The sequence below is a fragment of the Medicago sativa genome, chromosome 1 (assembly GCF_051527215.1).
Source record: "Medicago sativa cultivar Bolivia chromosome 1, Bolivia_mono, whole genome shotgun sequence".
Lineage (NCBI taxonomy): Eukaryota > Viridiplantae > Streptophyta > Magnoliopsida > Fabales > Fabaceae > Medicago > Medicago sativa.
Genome location: NC_140749.1, coordinates 31,210,222 through 31,227,666, shown reverse-complemented (window position 1 = coordinate 31,227,666; position 17,445 = coordinate 31,210,222). Strand labels below are relative to the sequence as shown.

The window sequence follows — 17,445 nt, the reverse complement described above, 5'->3', positions numbered from 1 at the left end:
TTAGTAAAAAACAAATTTAAAGGTACCGCCGGCTTTCGCGCGCCCGTTACCAGATTTTAAGCTTATAACTGCCAACTTTCGCATGCACAATTACAATTTTAAAATCTCTTTTTGGAAATTTGTAATTTCTAAATTAATTGAAGAAAACTCTTTCGCTGAATTTTAAAATTAATTCCTGAATATTCTATGGACAGATACATGTTTCACTCTTTCCATATGAAACCGGTATCACGTTATTCCAGTTTTCACCGTGAATATTCATCGTTAAAAAATCAGATTTTTCAGGCTTAAAAATAATTTTTGTTACAGTTTCTAATCATGTAACTTAACAGAATATCATTGGTACACGAAAAGTGTCTAGTTAACCATTGACAGCCGTAGCAAGTGAAAAGGAATTGGCACGGCACAATTTTAATTCTGGCAATGGGAATTCGCTTTCAAATAGCCATGCAGCAAGCAAAACCACCAGGGATTAATTACACAAGAAGATTTAAATGAATGGCAATTGAATTAAACTATGGAGGTTTAATTCGAGTGTAAAGAGCCATGGCCATAAAACTTAAATGGAATTGAAACAAACGGGCGCAACAACAGTAAAGGAACGGCAGCAATTTAAATGGCATTAAAAGGGAAGAATAAAAAGGAACTAAAACCATCTACAACAGAGCACCTTAAACTGGGTGCTTTAATTAATTTCATATGTCTACATCACTTATTTTATGATAATATATTTAATAAGCATCAATTTTTACCAACCCAACACCTCAAAAGAAATTATTAAATAGGTTTTACAAATAATTTTATATTATTACATTTCAACAAAATTTATTTATTTTATTAAGATTTATTAAATGGGACCCATGAAAAATGAAGAGAAAGAGAGGGTGCTTCCATATCCACTCTTCTCCATAGCCACCCATATATTATACTCCACAATGGGGATGTCTATTTAATATGGTGCTAAATAGATGAAAACCCCCACTATTGTGGATGGTCTAAGATCACAGTAGTTATCCAGAATCAAAGAAAACTAGAACTGAATATATATAATTGTACCGTAGCATAAACATTTGGGAATGAAAATAAAAACAACTGAAAATGTAATCTGCAGACAAGCACTTATAACTCAGAAATAATCAGTTTCTAAATCACTAAATTTCTCTTTAAAAAGGTTGGTGTCTTCAACAAAGTTTTCAAGGTTTATTTATGGGCAAAAATCTGCTCTGAATCATGTCCGAAATAGTGGAGAAAGTGAAGGAAGTGGAGGTAACTGCTTCTGAAAGTGGTGAAAGTGGGGAAAGAATTGGTCTGGTTTTGACTTCCCACCTGACGACTTTTTAAACTTTTTTTCCTTTTTTCCTTTTTTTTTACCGTATTTCATCATTTTGGCGTGCGACGACCTTTAACCGACAAATACCTATAATAGACAGACAATACCAGCTTAACATTGCAAAAATCTATAATATCGAGATCAAAAAATGTGTAAGTCGTGCTAAAATAATATTGCATTTTACGTGTTATCAACTACCAACATTCAAATGAACAAAAAGATTATGTGGTATTAAAAAATTCTAGCCAACACATCACCCATTGCCACACCTTCAAAACCACCTCACAATGCAAGAAAACAACACATAATTCTTCGATGCCTCCACATTCAACAATCCTCTAGAAGCTAGGTTCACCCTTGTCGGAATTCTATCAAGTAGCATGGTCCAAGCGAATGCCAAGAAATTTGACGGAGCTTGACATTTCCAAAGATAACCAAACACACGCTCCTCACCTTCGGGAATATTATAATCAATTAAAAACAACCTCTCAGGTAGCTTATAACACAAAATCACCGAAAAACCTCCCCCATTCACCGGCCTCCAACTCCCACTCAAATCTCCCTTCCCCCAACACCACTCCCTCCAACATACCTACTAAATTATGAAGGAGTTCCGTTTTACCATACAAAAAGGTCTCTACTCCACATAAAATCCCATCTTCTCTCACCTTCCATATTAATACAAACCTCCCCTACACTACTATCCTTTTGCATTGAAATCGCAAAAAGACGCGGAAAAAGATCACTAAAGGGGATATCGGATCTCCATCTATCCTTCCAAAAATAAGTACTCGTACCATCTCCCATCTTTCTAACCACCTCTGATTTGAACCAACTCAACCCACTCCTATCCTCCAACATTGTCAAATTTCCACCACAATGAGGCAAGACTTTCTTTGATCAATGTGAATCTATAGTATTGTTTGAATCCATATTTGAAACCTAAATTTTGATTAAAGGAGTTTTATGGAAGTTGTAGAATATAGTTATACTTTCTTTGATCAACGTGAAGTTGAAATATTTTAGTTTGCTCTACAATTATTATTAAAATATTTTAGTTTGTTATAACAATTGTTTGGTATGGGAGAAAGATTTGCAATCAAATTTATTGGAAAAAGAGAGTGGTTCAAACAAAATAAGAATGTTTGAGAGAAAGTTATGGAATCATATTTATTAAAAAGAGAGTGTTCCAAACAAAATAGCATAGAAATTTATTAGCGGATTAAAACGAGGGTATTTGCATTTACCGAACCAGCCACCTCCTTAAGCACAGATCAAAAGAGTTTATCAAGCTTACTATATTCACTTTAGAAAGTGCTAATACAATACAACTAAGCAGATCCAATTTTGAATCGTGGTGCCTACCAATGGATCAACTCAAAAGATACTCCTACCAGCTCACCAGTAGGAATGTCCCAGTAACTGTAAAAGGCTAACCATTTTTAAATCATCCACAAGACAAAAAAAAAAAAAAATTCAAGTTTGAATTTGAAATTGAAAGCATACATAGCAGGATCATTGAGTCATCAATCACAAGGCTCACTCTTAAACCATTTGATTATAAGGTTTTTTTTAAAAAAACAAAATAAGTTGACCAAAACAGGAACTAAATGCCATTTTAATAACATGAGGAAATTTCTTAATTAAAAAACAAAATAGCTAGCCATATCAGGGACAAAAATATTTAATTAATGCAAGATATCACAGTCTAATTTATCTATAGGCTAAACCATTTACAATTTCTTGGTTGCAAGAGAATCTTCTCTATGAGTAAGATGAGAGTAGTAACATTGTTTTTGAACTTTGACTCCTGACCATGGATCATCAACATTACATGTCTTCGTCTTCTTCTCGTTAACAGATTGTTGTCTTCCAAAGATTTAAACAAAGTTTCAACAATAAAGAAAAAGAAGACATGCAATGATGATGATCACGGTCTTGGCAATAATATACAGTAGGTTTGGTTTGGATGATGAGTGAGATTTCTATTTATAGAGGTGTATTTTGATGATAAACTCCATGTTGTTGCTATTCTTTCTCTTTACATCGTTACCTACGGGGTAAATCCAGTCTGTTTTCTCCTGTGATTGAATCTGAGATAGGCGTGGTGCCTATCAAGTTTACTTGATCCATGTAAATAGGAACGAACTCGTAGCTATGCAGAATTTGGTTTCCAACTTTGTTGAAAAATTAGACTTTTCCAAAAATAAGTGATTATTTAATTTTATGATATTTTTTCCATCATAGTTAATTTCCCATCAATGTCCAGCTGGGTTTAGGTTAATTATTTCTTGTCCATTTAACTCAGATAGTGGGGACAATGAAAAATATAGGTATGGTCGGAGTTCGAACCCCGACATCTCACTTATTCACGCTGAATATGAATTTCTCGCCGCTAAACTATTTGATAAAATAAATAAATTAGTTCCCCCATCAACATCAATATTAATATATATCATCAATCAATCAATACAAAATATCAATAGAGTAAGGTTTTTCATGCAACGTGTTTTTTTTCACGTTTATTCTCAATATTTTATTTTAAACTATTTGCATATTTTGCATGAATATCTCAACAAAAAAATTATTTAATTTTTCTACTTTTTTAAAATAGATTTCATTATATGGCATAAATATCTCAATAAACTACACGTAATATTTTCAAGGCCAAATACCATTTTTTGTCCTTTTAGTTTGACAGAATTTCGAAGTTAGTCTTTAAGTTTCGAAAGTTTCAATTAGGTCCTTTTAGTTTGACAGAATTCTCATGTTAGTCCTTTAAGTTTCAAAAGTTTCAAATAAGTCCTTTTAGTTGATAAACTATTTCAGCGTTTCCCCTGTTGTCAGTCTCCGTTTAACTGATGTTGATGTAGTCGTTAAGTTGTTGACTTTAGCCCAAGTTAGGTGGAAACTTTTCCTATAAATACCAGTCTTCCTCATTCACAATTTCTCGTTCAGAATTGGAGCAAATCAAGAAGAAAACGATTCTAGGAAGTCAAGGAGGAGTTCTATCTTCTCCAATCTTTTATAAGGTATGTTTTTATATTTTAGTATTTTTTTTCATAGTTATAATGTGTAACTAGATATCTATAGGTTAGGGTTCTAAGATGAACATTTTTTTACTTTTGTTGGATAATTATTTAATTTAATCTCGTTTATATTTTAGTTTATTTTCTGTTCGCTATTATGTTTTATTTATGATTAATTTATTTTGGCGAGGCGCAACCCTAGATTAGGTACTTAGGTCGTGACAGAGCTTAACATTGTTATTACTATCTGGATGCTTATATCTTGATATTTATGTCCTTATACTAGTAACTATCTGTCTAGGAAGTAAGTGATTAGTAAACTAGAGAAAGATACCGAAAGAGAGTTGACTCTAGTAGTAAGTACTTAAGAGGTGACATTACTAATATTGAGTAAAATCTGTTGAACTTACGATGTAACTAGTTTAGTAATTAGGGATTAGGGAAACAAGCACCGAAAGGAAGAAACCTAAGTAGAATCATTGTCCTCGACCTCTAGGTAAGGTAGACACTGATAGGGCTGTCTGTTTGTAGAACTACTTAGGGGGGAGGAGATTGTGCTATGAGTGTCCTAAGATTCATATATGGGCCGACCTACTAGAACATTGGCATTCATTGTCATTGGAAAACCTGGAACGCCAATTTAAGTTTATGTTTCAATTACCTTTGAATTAGCAAGACCCCGCACGTAAGGATCGTCGTGTGATCAGCAGGTGCAGTTAGCCATTGGATGGAAAGACCTAGATCAACCGAGATAGTATAAACAACGTGCAATCAGTAGGTGCAGCTTGACAACCGACTAGGTTAGAACGTCCCAACGGTCTCATCACTTGTATAGTCTGCTTAAGATAACTAAACACGACATGAATGTTATTTATTATCCAACAATAGGATTCAAAGAGTCCCAACTGATGTTTCCTTTTCTACAACCAAAAACAGTTAACTTGCTATGTTGCAAACAGATAAAAGTTGCAATCTCTAACCATAATCTCTTTTATTTTATATCATCAACTTAAAATAAGTAACGCGAATTGTTTAGACGAAACGACAATCTCTGTGGATACGATATACTACTTATCACTTTATTACTTGGTAAACGATTTGGTACACTTGACTAATCCGACCATCAAGTTTTTGGTGTCGTTGCAGGGATTGTTGATATTTTCGACTAACAATTCAAATTACTTATTTCTATCTTTATCTTTCTTTCATTTATTCTTCAGTCATTTATTTTCCCGCATTTTATTTTTCTATTTAAAAAAATCAAAAAAATTAAAAATACTTAAAATATTTAGTCCGTATTTATTTTAGAGTCTAGTTTATCATATAGATTATCGTTACTAACATAGTTTATTTTTCTGTTTTTCATTTAGTTTATTTATATCCATCTTAGTACTAACCATTTTTATTTTCTTTTATTTTTCATTTAGGAAATAACCCGTTTTTATTTTTATTTTTATTTTTCTTAGAGTCTTACTTAGTCGCATTGCTTTTTAGAGAGTCGTAGTAAAAATAGTGATTGTTATAATAGCTCCATTAAGTCAAGTCTAGTAAAATTAGGTCATAGAGTCAGGCCATTTAATTTTGCATTTAGGATTAAGATTAGTTTTATTTAGGTCATAGAGTCTAGTAAAATAACGATTGTTCATGATCCTCTAAATAGTTTTCTTCATATTTTATCGTTTGAATGAATGGAGTTTGTTTTGCTGTAAAAATAAAAGTAGATACAAATGAATAAACAGCTGTGACAAAATATAATATATTTTGGTCATTTAATAAGAATAGTCATCATAAAAATCTAATATAATAGTCATCATAAAAATCTAATATAATTTAGCAAAATGATTTTAATATTTTACTGAAGGGATTTATTAACAAAAAGATTTGATTGAAAAAATAAACATAATCTAGAAAAGATTTGATTGATAAAATAAACATAATGTTGAGCTGCAAAGTATCAGTTAACTAGCCGTTATGAAGGAAGTTTCCTAGAGGGCCAAATAGTAAATTTGTTTGCGAAAAAGATAAACCCTAACTAATATATATAAGTGAAAGTGAGAGGGGCTTTCTTTAATTCAACTGATCACAGTACACTTAATTGAAAGGAAACCCTAAACACGCATAGCTTCTCTCTTCTCTCTTTAAACCCTAAACACCAACTTTCCTTTTCTTCTTCAATTTGATTTCATGGCTATGGCTTCTCACAACAACATTAACAACAACGTTGTTGCTACTCTTTCTTCTTGTAACAATAAACCCTATGATGATCATGCTCACACCAACAACAAACGAAAACGTGATCATGCTCCTCCTGAAAAAAGAAAAAGAAAAAGAAGAAACAATAATTCGGGGAAACTCACTTTCAACCCTTATCAACATGATACCAACGATGTTTGTCTCTGTCTTTCACTTTCTTGCCGTACGGCCACCACCACTCATGATGACGAGAAAAAGAAGACATGCAATGATGATTCTACTGTTGGCAAACACAGCAACTTGAAACTCCTCCAACCCATCCATGATCCCACCGTCTGTCTCCATTGTTTACTGTCTTCCCCCTCCTGCGGCTGCAATCAAATCGATACGGAACAAAAGCTTGGGGGTCAAGAAATCGATGTTGTTAATGATCAACAATGGGAGATCAAAAAGTTTCTTACAGCGAGTGATATCTGTCCCGGTTTAATTAGGCTTATGTTGAATAAGGATTTGGCTGATAAATTTATCATTCCTCACTTGTTGGGTGGTGCTGAAGCTGCTCGGAAAGCAGAAGGAGTGCAAGTTAAAGTTTGGGACTTTGACGAAAAAGAACTACATTCGCTAGTTTTCAAGATATGGACTTCAGACAAATACTACGTCTTCACGAAGACTTGGATCAGAGAGTTTGTAGAAAGAAGAAAATTGAAGAAAGGTGATCGAATCGGCCTTCGCTGGGATCAACTCAACAACCGATTTGATTTCTCCGTTCTACATCGAGAAATCTTAGTTTGTAATTCTTCATAGGTGTTGATTACAATGTCTACTTGATTGCTTTGATTCACTTCGTAATTGTTTTGAATTAAGTTTTTGTTTAACGTTAAAGAATTGATTTGTTGATAAGAATCTGTTGCTTCTTGGTTATATCTAGGTTTTAATTTCTTTTGATCATTGCCTACTTTATATCTGTTAATGTTGATGTGTCGTTGGTTACGGTTTTTTGTTGCCAGCTAGATTGTTTGGGTTGGGGTAGTAAGCGTTTCCCGGATGCGGCTGCCAAATATATATATGCAAATTTGCAATTAACACAATTTTACATTCACTTCCACTGTTTGTCCGTATCATTCATTTCATTAAAATATAATGATTGAATGGCAAGGAACTTATGTATAAGAATTTCGACCAGTAAAAATTTAAAATCATTATAAGAAAATTGCGTACTGACCCTCATTGATTCAGAATCTGATTTGTCTCTGTAAGACATTTTGGTTTCAAAACTTATAGCTGTCCAAATGTACTATTGCTTTCCCTGCTGCTTATCGAAACATGGTTTTCTTCGGTTTGAGTGGAAGTGAAGTAATAAATCTTCATATTACATAAGTTTTGCATTGAACGTCTTACATAAATTGTTTCGGTTTCCTGTTTTAGCAATATTCTTCAAATCTTTCCATCCTCTTTCCAGGCTCTTTTATGTTGGTTAATCTTTTTGGTGCTTTATTTGAGAAAAAATAATCATTGTGCTTCGTTTTGGTATGTGTTTGAAACGGTAGTAGAGTTAAACATCTCTCAAGAATTGACTCGCTGCATCAAGTTTATATGCTTAATTCAAGAAGGATAACTTTAATTTCGTCACATAATGCATTAATTGTTTTTGCAATCGGATGGAAAAATTGAAGACATTGTCTGGTATTTCGCAATTATACAGCAGGATAGTCATTTTGGTAGAGCAATAAATGAGAATGACAGAAAACCAAACAATTCATAGTCACACAGTTCGCAATTCGCTTCGGTACGTGGTACGGGTTCGGGTACGCGGTTCGCAACTCTTAAAGAATTCGGTACGTGGGGGGTATACATAGTCGGTACGCTTGGGTTCGTGGCACTTTAAATATAATAATCAATACATTATAGATAATAAAAAAAACTAATTAAAAATATAAAAAGAGAATGAAAATATTAATACTATCAATAGAAATAATAAAAATTTTGCAAAAATTTAGTGGCATACTAGTTGAACCTCACTGATATGAAAACATGGAGATATATTACTTGAACTAGTCCCACATCGGTTACTCCACAAACATTGAAGGGAAAGCTATATTATAAATAAAGCATCTTCCTACTTTCAAATTTCATTGAGTAACAGAGAGCTTCCCATACTTTTAATGGGTGGGACCAGTGATTTGTCAGCTTTCTAAGGCTGATGTCGCTTTCCTAGACTCTTTGTTAATTAGTTCAATTTTTTTCTTTTTTTCCTGTCTTTTTTGTCTTGGTTCGCTGGGTACTTGGTTTTCGAAGAATTCTAAACGAATTCTGACGAACCGGTTCGTAAAAGTACTGCGAACCGGTTCGTGCGAACCGGATCGCGGTTCTCCAGCTACAGTGCGAATTCTGTGACTATGAAACAATTATTCACCTAGTTCCGAGAAACCTGTTACAAGGGTTCATGTAAGCTTCATCCTTCCACCATGTTCGAGTCCAAGTTTCATAAAACCAAGCATCGACAAGTTTGAGTTTGTTGGGCTTAACTCTTAAGGAATCGATTCCATGTCCAACAGAGGTTCCAAAAGTGTGCATCATCAAACCCTTCTAACAAGTGATCAGTCGAAGATTTCAATATTTGTAATTTCCTTTGTGCTTCACTTCTCTTGTGCTTTTTCGATTGAATACCAAATGCTGTAATCTGCTTATTTTCTTTTGATTTTATCATTCTTTTTCTATTAAACATAGCTCTGAGGATTATTTATAGTATACACAGCTCAAGCTAGAGATTCCTTATTTGATCTAGTTTTGAAGTTCACTCATCATAGTATATTATTCCTTGCAGCGGTAATGAGATTTCTTTTTGTTATGCTCATTCGCATTCATCTTGATTAAACATTGATGCACTATATAAAACATTGCAGAATTTATTCTCTAGCTATGCGATTATTGATCTATGTACTTTCTTTTCTCTTACTGTTCTACTTTTATTTTCTGAAATATAAAAGATTTGTTAATAACTCATTTACTTTGCGTAGGCCTTGTAATGTTTTTCTCGTCATATTCGTATTACATGCTCAAGAATTGTTAACATAAACAGCCTTATCTTGAATGTGTTTTCTGGAAGAAAAAAAATTAATATGTTCACCTTTTAGAGTTTGCTTTTAGATCTGTCTGTGGTAATATGTGTAATGACTCTAATTTCACAGTCTAATTTATCTATAGGCTACAATTTTACCTTAACAGCATACAAATAAATCCTTAAGGACAATGCATGAGGAAGTCATTAATTGTCCTTAAGATTTATTTGTCACATAAATTCAAATCACCCTGAATGCAACAATTCCTTATCCGATACATGACTTAATTTATTCATCTCATACATGTATTGTTTTTAATCTATTTTCAAAATAACAAGTTCTTAATTTACATACTTTCCACAGACCAAGACTGATTTTGAGGAAATGGTGCTAATATATCATTATTTGTTAGTTCAAATGACTATCGATTTGTTGGTGTTGATATTAGAATATAAAATATTCATTATATAAATTTTTCGATATTATTTAGAGATAATTGAGGACCAAATTAAGATACTTGATGTCAAAGTTAGAGATACTTGAGGTCCAAGACAATATCATTGTATAAATACACATTACAGCATAATGAAACATGAGACAGAATTCTATTAGTTGAATAACTCGTCCATGAAACTTGACTTTTGTAAAAAAATTGTATAGCATTAAATCCGAATGACCGAGTCACTGCATTGTAATGTTAAAAGTAAAAAAATTGTATAGCATTAAATCCGAATGACCGAGTCACTGCATTGTAATGTTAAAAGTAAAAAAATTGTATAGCATTAAATCCGAATGACCGAGTCACTGCATTGTAATGTTAAAAAAAATCATTATATAAGATATTTTTTGTAAAGAATAAGAAAATATATTTATAATCAAATATATTTTTATTAGATAATGAATATAGTATTTATAAAATTTTACTAAAATTTAATATTTGTATGATATAATTATGTAAGGATTATTTTATTTATTTTCTGAAAGAAAAGGATATTTTAACGTATATGGTATATGTTCGATATTTTATTATATTACATGTATACATAAAGACATAAATGTCGACTTAAATTAAATGAAGAAGTTGTTATATTAATAAAAAGCAAATTATGAAATAGTAATCTTGTTGGTTTGGTATCGCAAAGAAGAAAAGTTTATTCTAACTTATGCAATGGAATAAAACCGTTTTATGGTCATCATTGATGGAATTGAACGATGGAAGCACTGACCTCTAAATCTTCAAGATATTCAGCATTCATTTAGCATTCAAAGATAAGGATTTCTTCATCAACAGTCATCTACATCACTACTATATAAGAGATCAAGTTTGATTGAAATATTACGACACAATACTACATTTAAGCTTACATATAAAGTCTGACATGTTCATATATACTTCTAAATATATACATACTTATTCATATTATATACTTGTCTAGCAAAAAGAAAAGAAACATTTGTATGGCTAAACTTTAAGTGTACTGAACTTTATATCCATTTACTACCCCTAGAGTATGTGTAAACACTATCTTTTATAAACAACATGTTGTATCTCTGGATTGAGAATAGCAAGTCCTCTAGGTTGAGGCAAGGAAATGTAGGGAAAGGTTGTCTTAGTATTGTTGGTGTAATCATGATTTGATTATAGTGAAAATTCTCCTGGAAGTGCAATGGGACTGAAAGTAATTCTGGGTTGTGCGCTGAACCAGGATAAACTCTTTGTATTTATCTCTTTCCATTATCTTTTTACTTTATGTTGTTATCTTTGTTTTGAAAGATTTCAAAAAGTGTCAAACACAATTAAAACTCCCCCTTTCTTGTGTTTTCTCACCTTCACGTCTCCCTTAAAAGCCTCCATGGCAACACGATCGTTTGGCTAATGCACGTTTATCCGGTTTGAGATTTAATGCTTATGTTGGTGTTTTTATGGTTTCATTGTTATGTCTCTTAGTTTTTATATTTTGTCGTTCTTAGTCTGTTTCAAGTTTGAACTCCATGTATTTGTTGGAAAGATTGCGTAGATCATTGTTCTTCGGTACTATATCTTGAGGAAGAGGACCATGGCGACTATCACCAATATATGCATCCTTTCAGTCATACAAATGACTTGTCAACTTGTGGTTGCATTGATCATCTTAGAGACCACTTATAGTTGATATGAGCGAACATCTGTAAATATCTTCTTTTTTTTGTGGTTGGATCAAATCAAAGACTATGTATCTCAAATTATCATGGACCTTCGGCCATTTTTGAAAGAAATTAGTTTGATTGTTAGGATCAGAATTTTGGTTTGTTAACGCCTTGACTTCTAAAATTTCTAAACGTATCGTTAGTATGTATCTAGCTATCTTAATAACTTGCACTGATCTCAAAGTATAGATGGAGAATGCCTTAATTCATGACCCTCTTAATTGTTTTCTTCATATTATATCGTTTGAATGAATGGAGTTTGTTTTGCTTTAAAAATAAAAGTAGATACAAATGAATAAAACAGTTGTGAACAAATATAATGTATTTTGGTCATTTAATAAGCGTAGTCGTCATAAAAATCTGGGTTAAATAAGTAAATAGTCCCCTAAATATATCAACATTTGATTTTAGTCCCCCTAAAATATATTTTAGGCTTTTGGTTCCTCTAAAAAAATTCATCTGTGAAATTAGTCTCTGCTCTAGTGTAATACTCAATATAGAGCAGGGACTAATTTCATAAATGAAAAATTTAAGAGGGACCAAAAGCCTAAAAAATATTTTAGAGGGACTAAAATCAAATGTTGGTATATTTAGGGGGACTATTTTTTTATTTAACCCTAAAAATCTAATATAATTTAGAAAAATGATTTTAATATTTCACTCAACGGATTTATTAACATAAAGATTTGATTGAAAAAATAAACATAATCTAGAAAATATTTTAGGGTTAATTATGTTTCTAGTCCCTATAAAATAGCGACCTTGTAAGTTTAGTCCCTACTTAATTTTAATAGCATTTTTAGTCCCTAATTTTGTTTTTCTGCACTGAGTATTAGTCCCTACTCAATTCAAATTTGTTTAATTTATGCTTAAACTCTTAAATTTTTGAACAATTTTTTGCAGACATGTTTAGAACATTACTAAAAGTTTGTCCGCAAAAAATTATTGCAAAATTTGATTTCTACATCCAGATTTTATTACTTTTTATCTTTAACTTTTGTCGTTTTAAAAAATTCATATTTAATTCATTTCATGTCAGAAAATTCTAAATTTTAGTAAACGAACCTTTCATAGTGTTCTAATCTTGTCTCAAAAAAATCGTTCAAAAATTTAAGAGTTTAAGGATAATTAATCAAACTTTGTTTTAGCAGGGACTAAAATTATAAGTAATTTTTTTTTATAGGGACTAAAAATGCTATTAAAATTAAGTAGGGGGTCGCTATTTTATAGGGACTAGAAACATAATTAACCCAATATTTTATTGATAAAATAAACATAATGCTGAGCTACAAAGTATCAGTTAACTAGCCGTTATGAAGGAAGTTTCCTAGAGGGCCAAATAGTAAATTTGTTTGCGAAAAAGAGAAACCCTAACTATTATATATAAGTGAAAGTGAGAGGGGCTTTGTTTAATTCAACTGATCACAGTACACTTAATTCAAAGGAAACCCTAAACACCCACTTTCCTTTTCTTCTTCAATTGATTTCATGGTTATGGCTGCTCATACCATAAACAAAAACGTTGTTGGTTCACCTTCTTCTTGTACCACCCATGATCATGATCATGATCAGAGAAACAAGAAAAGAAAACGTGATGATTTTGTTGGAAGAAGAAGAAATAACAATTGGGGAAGACTCACTTCTCAATCCATTGAAACCAATGTTGTTTGTGTCTGTTTATCACTAGGTGGTGCTTCTTGTTCTTCCCTCTCTTGTTCAACAGAGAACAACAAGAAAAAGAAGACATGCAATGTTGATGATGTTGATGTTGAAACCCTAAGAAATTGGGAATGTTCAACTCAGTTGATGCTATACGATGATCCGTGGAAAATAAAGAAAGTGTTGACACAAACTGATCTTGGCAATAACAGTAGACTTTTGCTCAACAAAGAATTGGCCCAAGATTTTGTGGTTTCTGTTTTGGGTGCTGAAGCGGCTGAGAATGAAGGAGTCAATGTTGCTGTGTGGGATGTCGACACCAACTCTCTCCATTCCCTCGTTTTCAAGATACGGCCTTCCAATAAAAGCCCTGTTTTCAAAGAGACGTGGATCAAGGATTTTGTACTTCGAAGGGGTTTGAAGAAAGGAGATGAAATCGGCATGCATTGGGATCCATACAAGATACGGTTTGATTTCAAAGTTCTTCATGCCTATCGTCGTCAAGTTATAGACCAACATTAGTTTCCAGTTTTTATGATTGTCTAGTTTACTTTAACAATATCATCTGATATGTGTTGTCTTTATGTAGTTAACTTTACACATATTTGATGGCCCTCTTAGGTTCTTGATTTAATTGTATTAAACTCTGGTACTTCTAACTATCTCAATTTCATTAAGCCATGTGTTATTATATAAGAATGACAATTGACAACATAGTTTTTTTGGTTTCAAAGTTTTTCATTATGTCATTCCATTATTCATTCTGGTTTATGTGTTACTTGAATTGTCATGATCTGATTTGCAGAGATTGGATTGCAGAGTCATTGAGAGAATCTATCAATGAAACTTTTGCTGTGTATATTGAAACTTTTGATAATATGTAGCATAAAAGATACGCAAGTACAAATATATCAATGAAAATCTAAGTAGTGAAAATTCAAACTGTGAGGTAGTAAATGGAAGTGAATGCAATAGAAATTTTGGAAATTAACAAGCCCATATAATTCATATGCATAAGTTGTAGCTGTAGTTGTCATAGTTTATTTTTTATCTAACGATTCAAGTATGTTAACCGGTAAATTCTAAACTAATAACAGCAAGCTTTCTGGTAAATTGTACACAAAACATGTAGCCATTTTTTTATTTTTTTTTAAATAAAAGTAAAGTTTTCCTAAAAAATTAAAAAATAAAACTTAAGTTATAAAATTGTCCTTTATCTTAGACAGATTTTAAATAGTAAAAGGTGTTTTTTTTCTTTTCAAAATCAAGTGAGTGTAAGTTGCTAATTATCCTTTATCTCCAATATATTATTAAATTAACTATAATTCTCTAAAATTTAATTTCAAATTCTTTTTCATTTAAGTTTTGTAATTTATAAAAAAATATTAAATGTAACAATAAAATACACATAAACTATAAAAATTAAAGGTAACACATTCTTTTTGCTTAAATGTAACAAAACATGTATGAAAAGTTCGTCGTTCATTCCTTTTTTATGTAGAGATGAGGTCTGGTCTTTCGTTTCCCTTCATTTAGAATATAACTTTTATTTTAAATTATTATTATTTTTTAGGCAAAAGAGTGATGCAAGGTACTCCTTTGTAATTCTTCATAGGTGTTGATTACAATGTCTACTTGAATGTTTCTCTTTATTCAGTTCGTTATTCTTTTGAAGTTTTTGTTAAAAGGTATTGACTTGAAGTATTAAAAAATGCTCATGCTTCTAAGAATTGATAATAATAAAATGTTTATGTTTTCGTTAAAACTAGTTACAAACCCGTGCTTTGCACGGGTTGAATAACGTATCTTGTAAAAAAAAAAAATCCAAAGAAAAAATGAGCAAGTTAATAAATATTGCACAAACTTGGATATTCTAAATAAATCACTTTTGCTATATTTTTAAAAAACTTTAATATAAAGGAGAAATGAGAAAATTAAGGGAAATAGCTGCATCTTTCTAAGAAATTGTTGTCGTTCATAAATGTGAAAATCAAGCAAGCATATTGCACAAATCTCATTTTGTTCAAGAGATTAGGAAAACAACATTATAATTAACATGATACTAATTGGAACCAATGAAGAAACCAACAATGTGCATATTAACGTTACATAATAGTTATGTTTATAAAAGAGACTGCAAGTGTCATAGACTAACCAAAAAGGGATTTTTGCCAATATTTACATCAGACAAAATGAAAAGAACAAACGACATCCCAAAGTCAAGATAGTTTACGATTACAGTCCAAAGCGATACGCCAAAATAGTAGAAGTTCAAATAGTTCAGCAGCAAAGATCTACTTTGGAACAACTCGAACATGCAAGTTCTTCGGTGACTTTTCGAGATCAAAGATGAGCTTACCACCTTCTTCCATCACACGTTCTCTGCAGAAATTGAACCACTGCCCACCCAAGTATTTTCCATAGCTTGCTCTTTCGGCGGTAATGAGACGACACTTATACTTTCTATGTGTCTGATCATCAATAAGAGTGATTGTTTTGCGCTTTTCTTTCAGAATTGTTCTTGACACATCGTTTGAGAAATGCTAAACAGGGAAATAACTGGAATATTAGTCTAATGCATATTAATATGGATAAAATGTATGCGAATATAGTTACATATAATTTATAAAATGAAGGTAGCATAACTGATATTAAGCTAAAGAAAATGTACCATGACTTCTAATTTATCTTCCTATTATCTTCCTATAAAGTCTAGATAAATGCATGCATGTGGTATATATGTACCCCGTTGTCCAACTAACATTGTTGAAACAAACGAAAATTAAGCATCGCTCCTGCATGTGTTTTATAGCTAGCACCATTTGACATTGATGTCTTCGAACATTTGGTGCAACTCTCGTAATACAATCCAATTTGGTTAGGATTGAATTTAGTTGTTTTCCAAATAGCGATGCAATATGTTTCCTAACACAAATTATGCACATGAAATAAAGAATAATGCAATATATATTTTTGATTTGTGCGTAAAAAAATTCAAAGCATGTTTGTGCATAAAAAAAAAGCAGACCTTGACTAAGTTTATAAATTCAACAATTGGCCTAACTTGAGACATATTGGAAAAATCGTTGTACGAAGTACGTTGAGAAGAAGCCAAACTCTGACTTAAGTTCTGACTGAAGAGCTTGAGAAGTGTTAAGGTCACGACAACAATTCAAGAAACATGGTCAAAAAACAATCAAATCAGATTGTGAAATAATAAGTTACTTTAACACTGAATTGTGAAATCATAATGCAAACTTACTAAGTCTTAAACTTCTCAACAACCGGATGATGTAGGTTGATGAGCAGCATCGAACCTGAAAAATTGTTACATATATTTGGGTTGTCATTGACTACAAAATGGAAGCAAAGAACTCAAGGTAAATAGATGGTAAATGATAAAGCTACGAAGTATTTTTCCCATAGTGTTACATCAACCATATTCCCACTGCATAAGGAAATACATCTTTCAGGTCATTATCAAACGTATACAAAATCCTATCATCTGATGCTGACAAATTAGAAAATAATACCTTTTATCTTTCAACACAATGTTCGTACACGATTTCTTTCCAGTCCCAATTCGTGTTGTCTTGACAATCTCATGAAGAAGCCCGATGATTTCTTAAAAAAAAATTACATCTATAAGAACATTATAATCGGAGAAAACACAGAAATAAATTAAAGCACATAACTATACCATATAAAACGTGAGTTTTGAATTTTCCATCTTGAATTTCCTTAAATGACTTAAAGCGAAATTCACGAGTAAGAACGATAGTTAACTTGTCATACTTCTGCACCTTTGTACCAGAACCAAAAACAACCTTAAAGGGATTAAATGCAATTTCATTATCAAACACATGACAATTATACAAAGTATAAGTCTTGTTTTCCTCAATCAAAGCCTTCCAATGCTCCAATTCTCTATATCGAGTTATTACATGAACTCGATCACCCTAAATCCGAGAAAGAAACCAAAAAAATA

The 17,445-nt window shown here is 31.9% G+C and overlaps 2 protein-coding genes across 2 annotated transcripts; both read left to right on the top strand.

Annotated features, from left to right (window-relative positions):
- The first annotated feature begins 6,543 nt into the window (after positions 1–6,543).
- Positions 6,544–7,356, top strand: LOC146954254 (uncharacterized). Its single transcript, XM_085753873.1, has one exon. It carries the CDS (start codon positions 6,544–6,546, stop codon positions 7,354–7,356), a length of 813 nt encoding a protein of 270 aa, XP_085609999.1.
- Positions 7,357–13,286: 5,930 nt separating this feature from the next.
- LOC146954253 (B3 domain-containing protein At2g33720-like) lies at positions 13,287–14,100 on the top strand. The gene has a single exon (XM_085753753.1). The coding sequence runs from the start codon at positions 13,287–13,289 to the stop codon at positions 13,977–13,979; it is 693 nt and encodes a 230-aa protein (XP_085609879.1). The 3' UTR covers positions 13,980–14,100.
- Positions 14,101–17,445: the final 3,345 nt, after the last annotated feature.

Coding starts and splice junctions, on each gene's coding strand:
- LOC146954254 (XM_085753873.1), top strand. CDS start 6,544: ATGGCTATGGCTTCTCACAACAACATTAACAACAACGTTGTTGCTACT.
- LOC146954253 (XM_085753753.1), top strand. CDS start 13,287: ATGGTTATGGCTGCTCATACCATAAACAAAAACGTTGTTGGTTCACCT.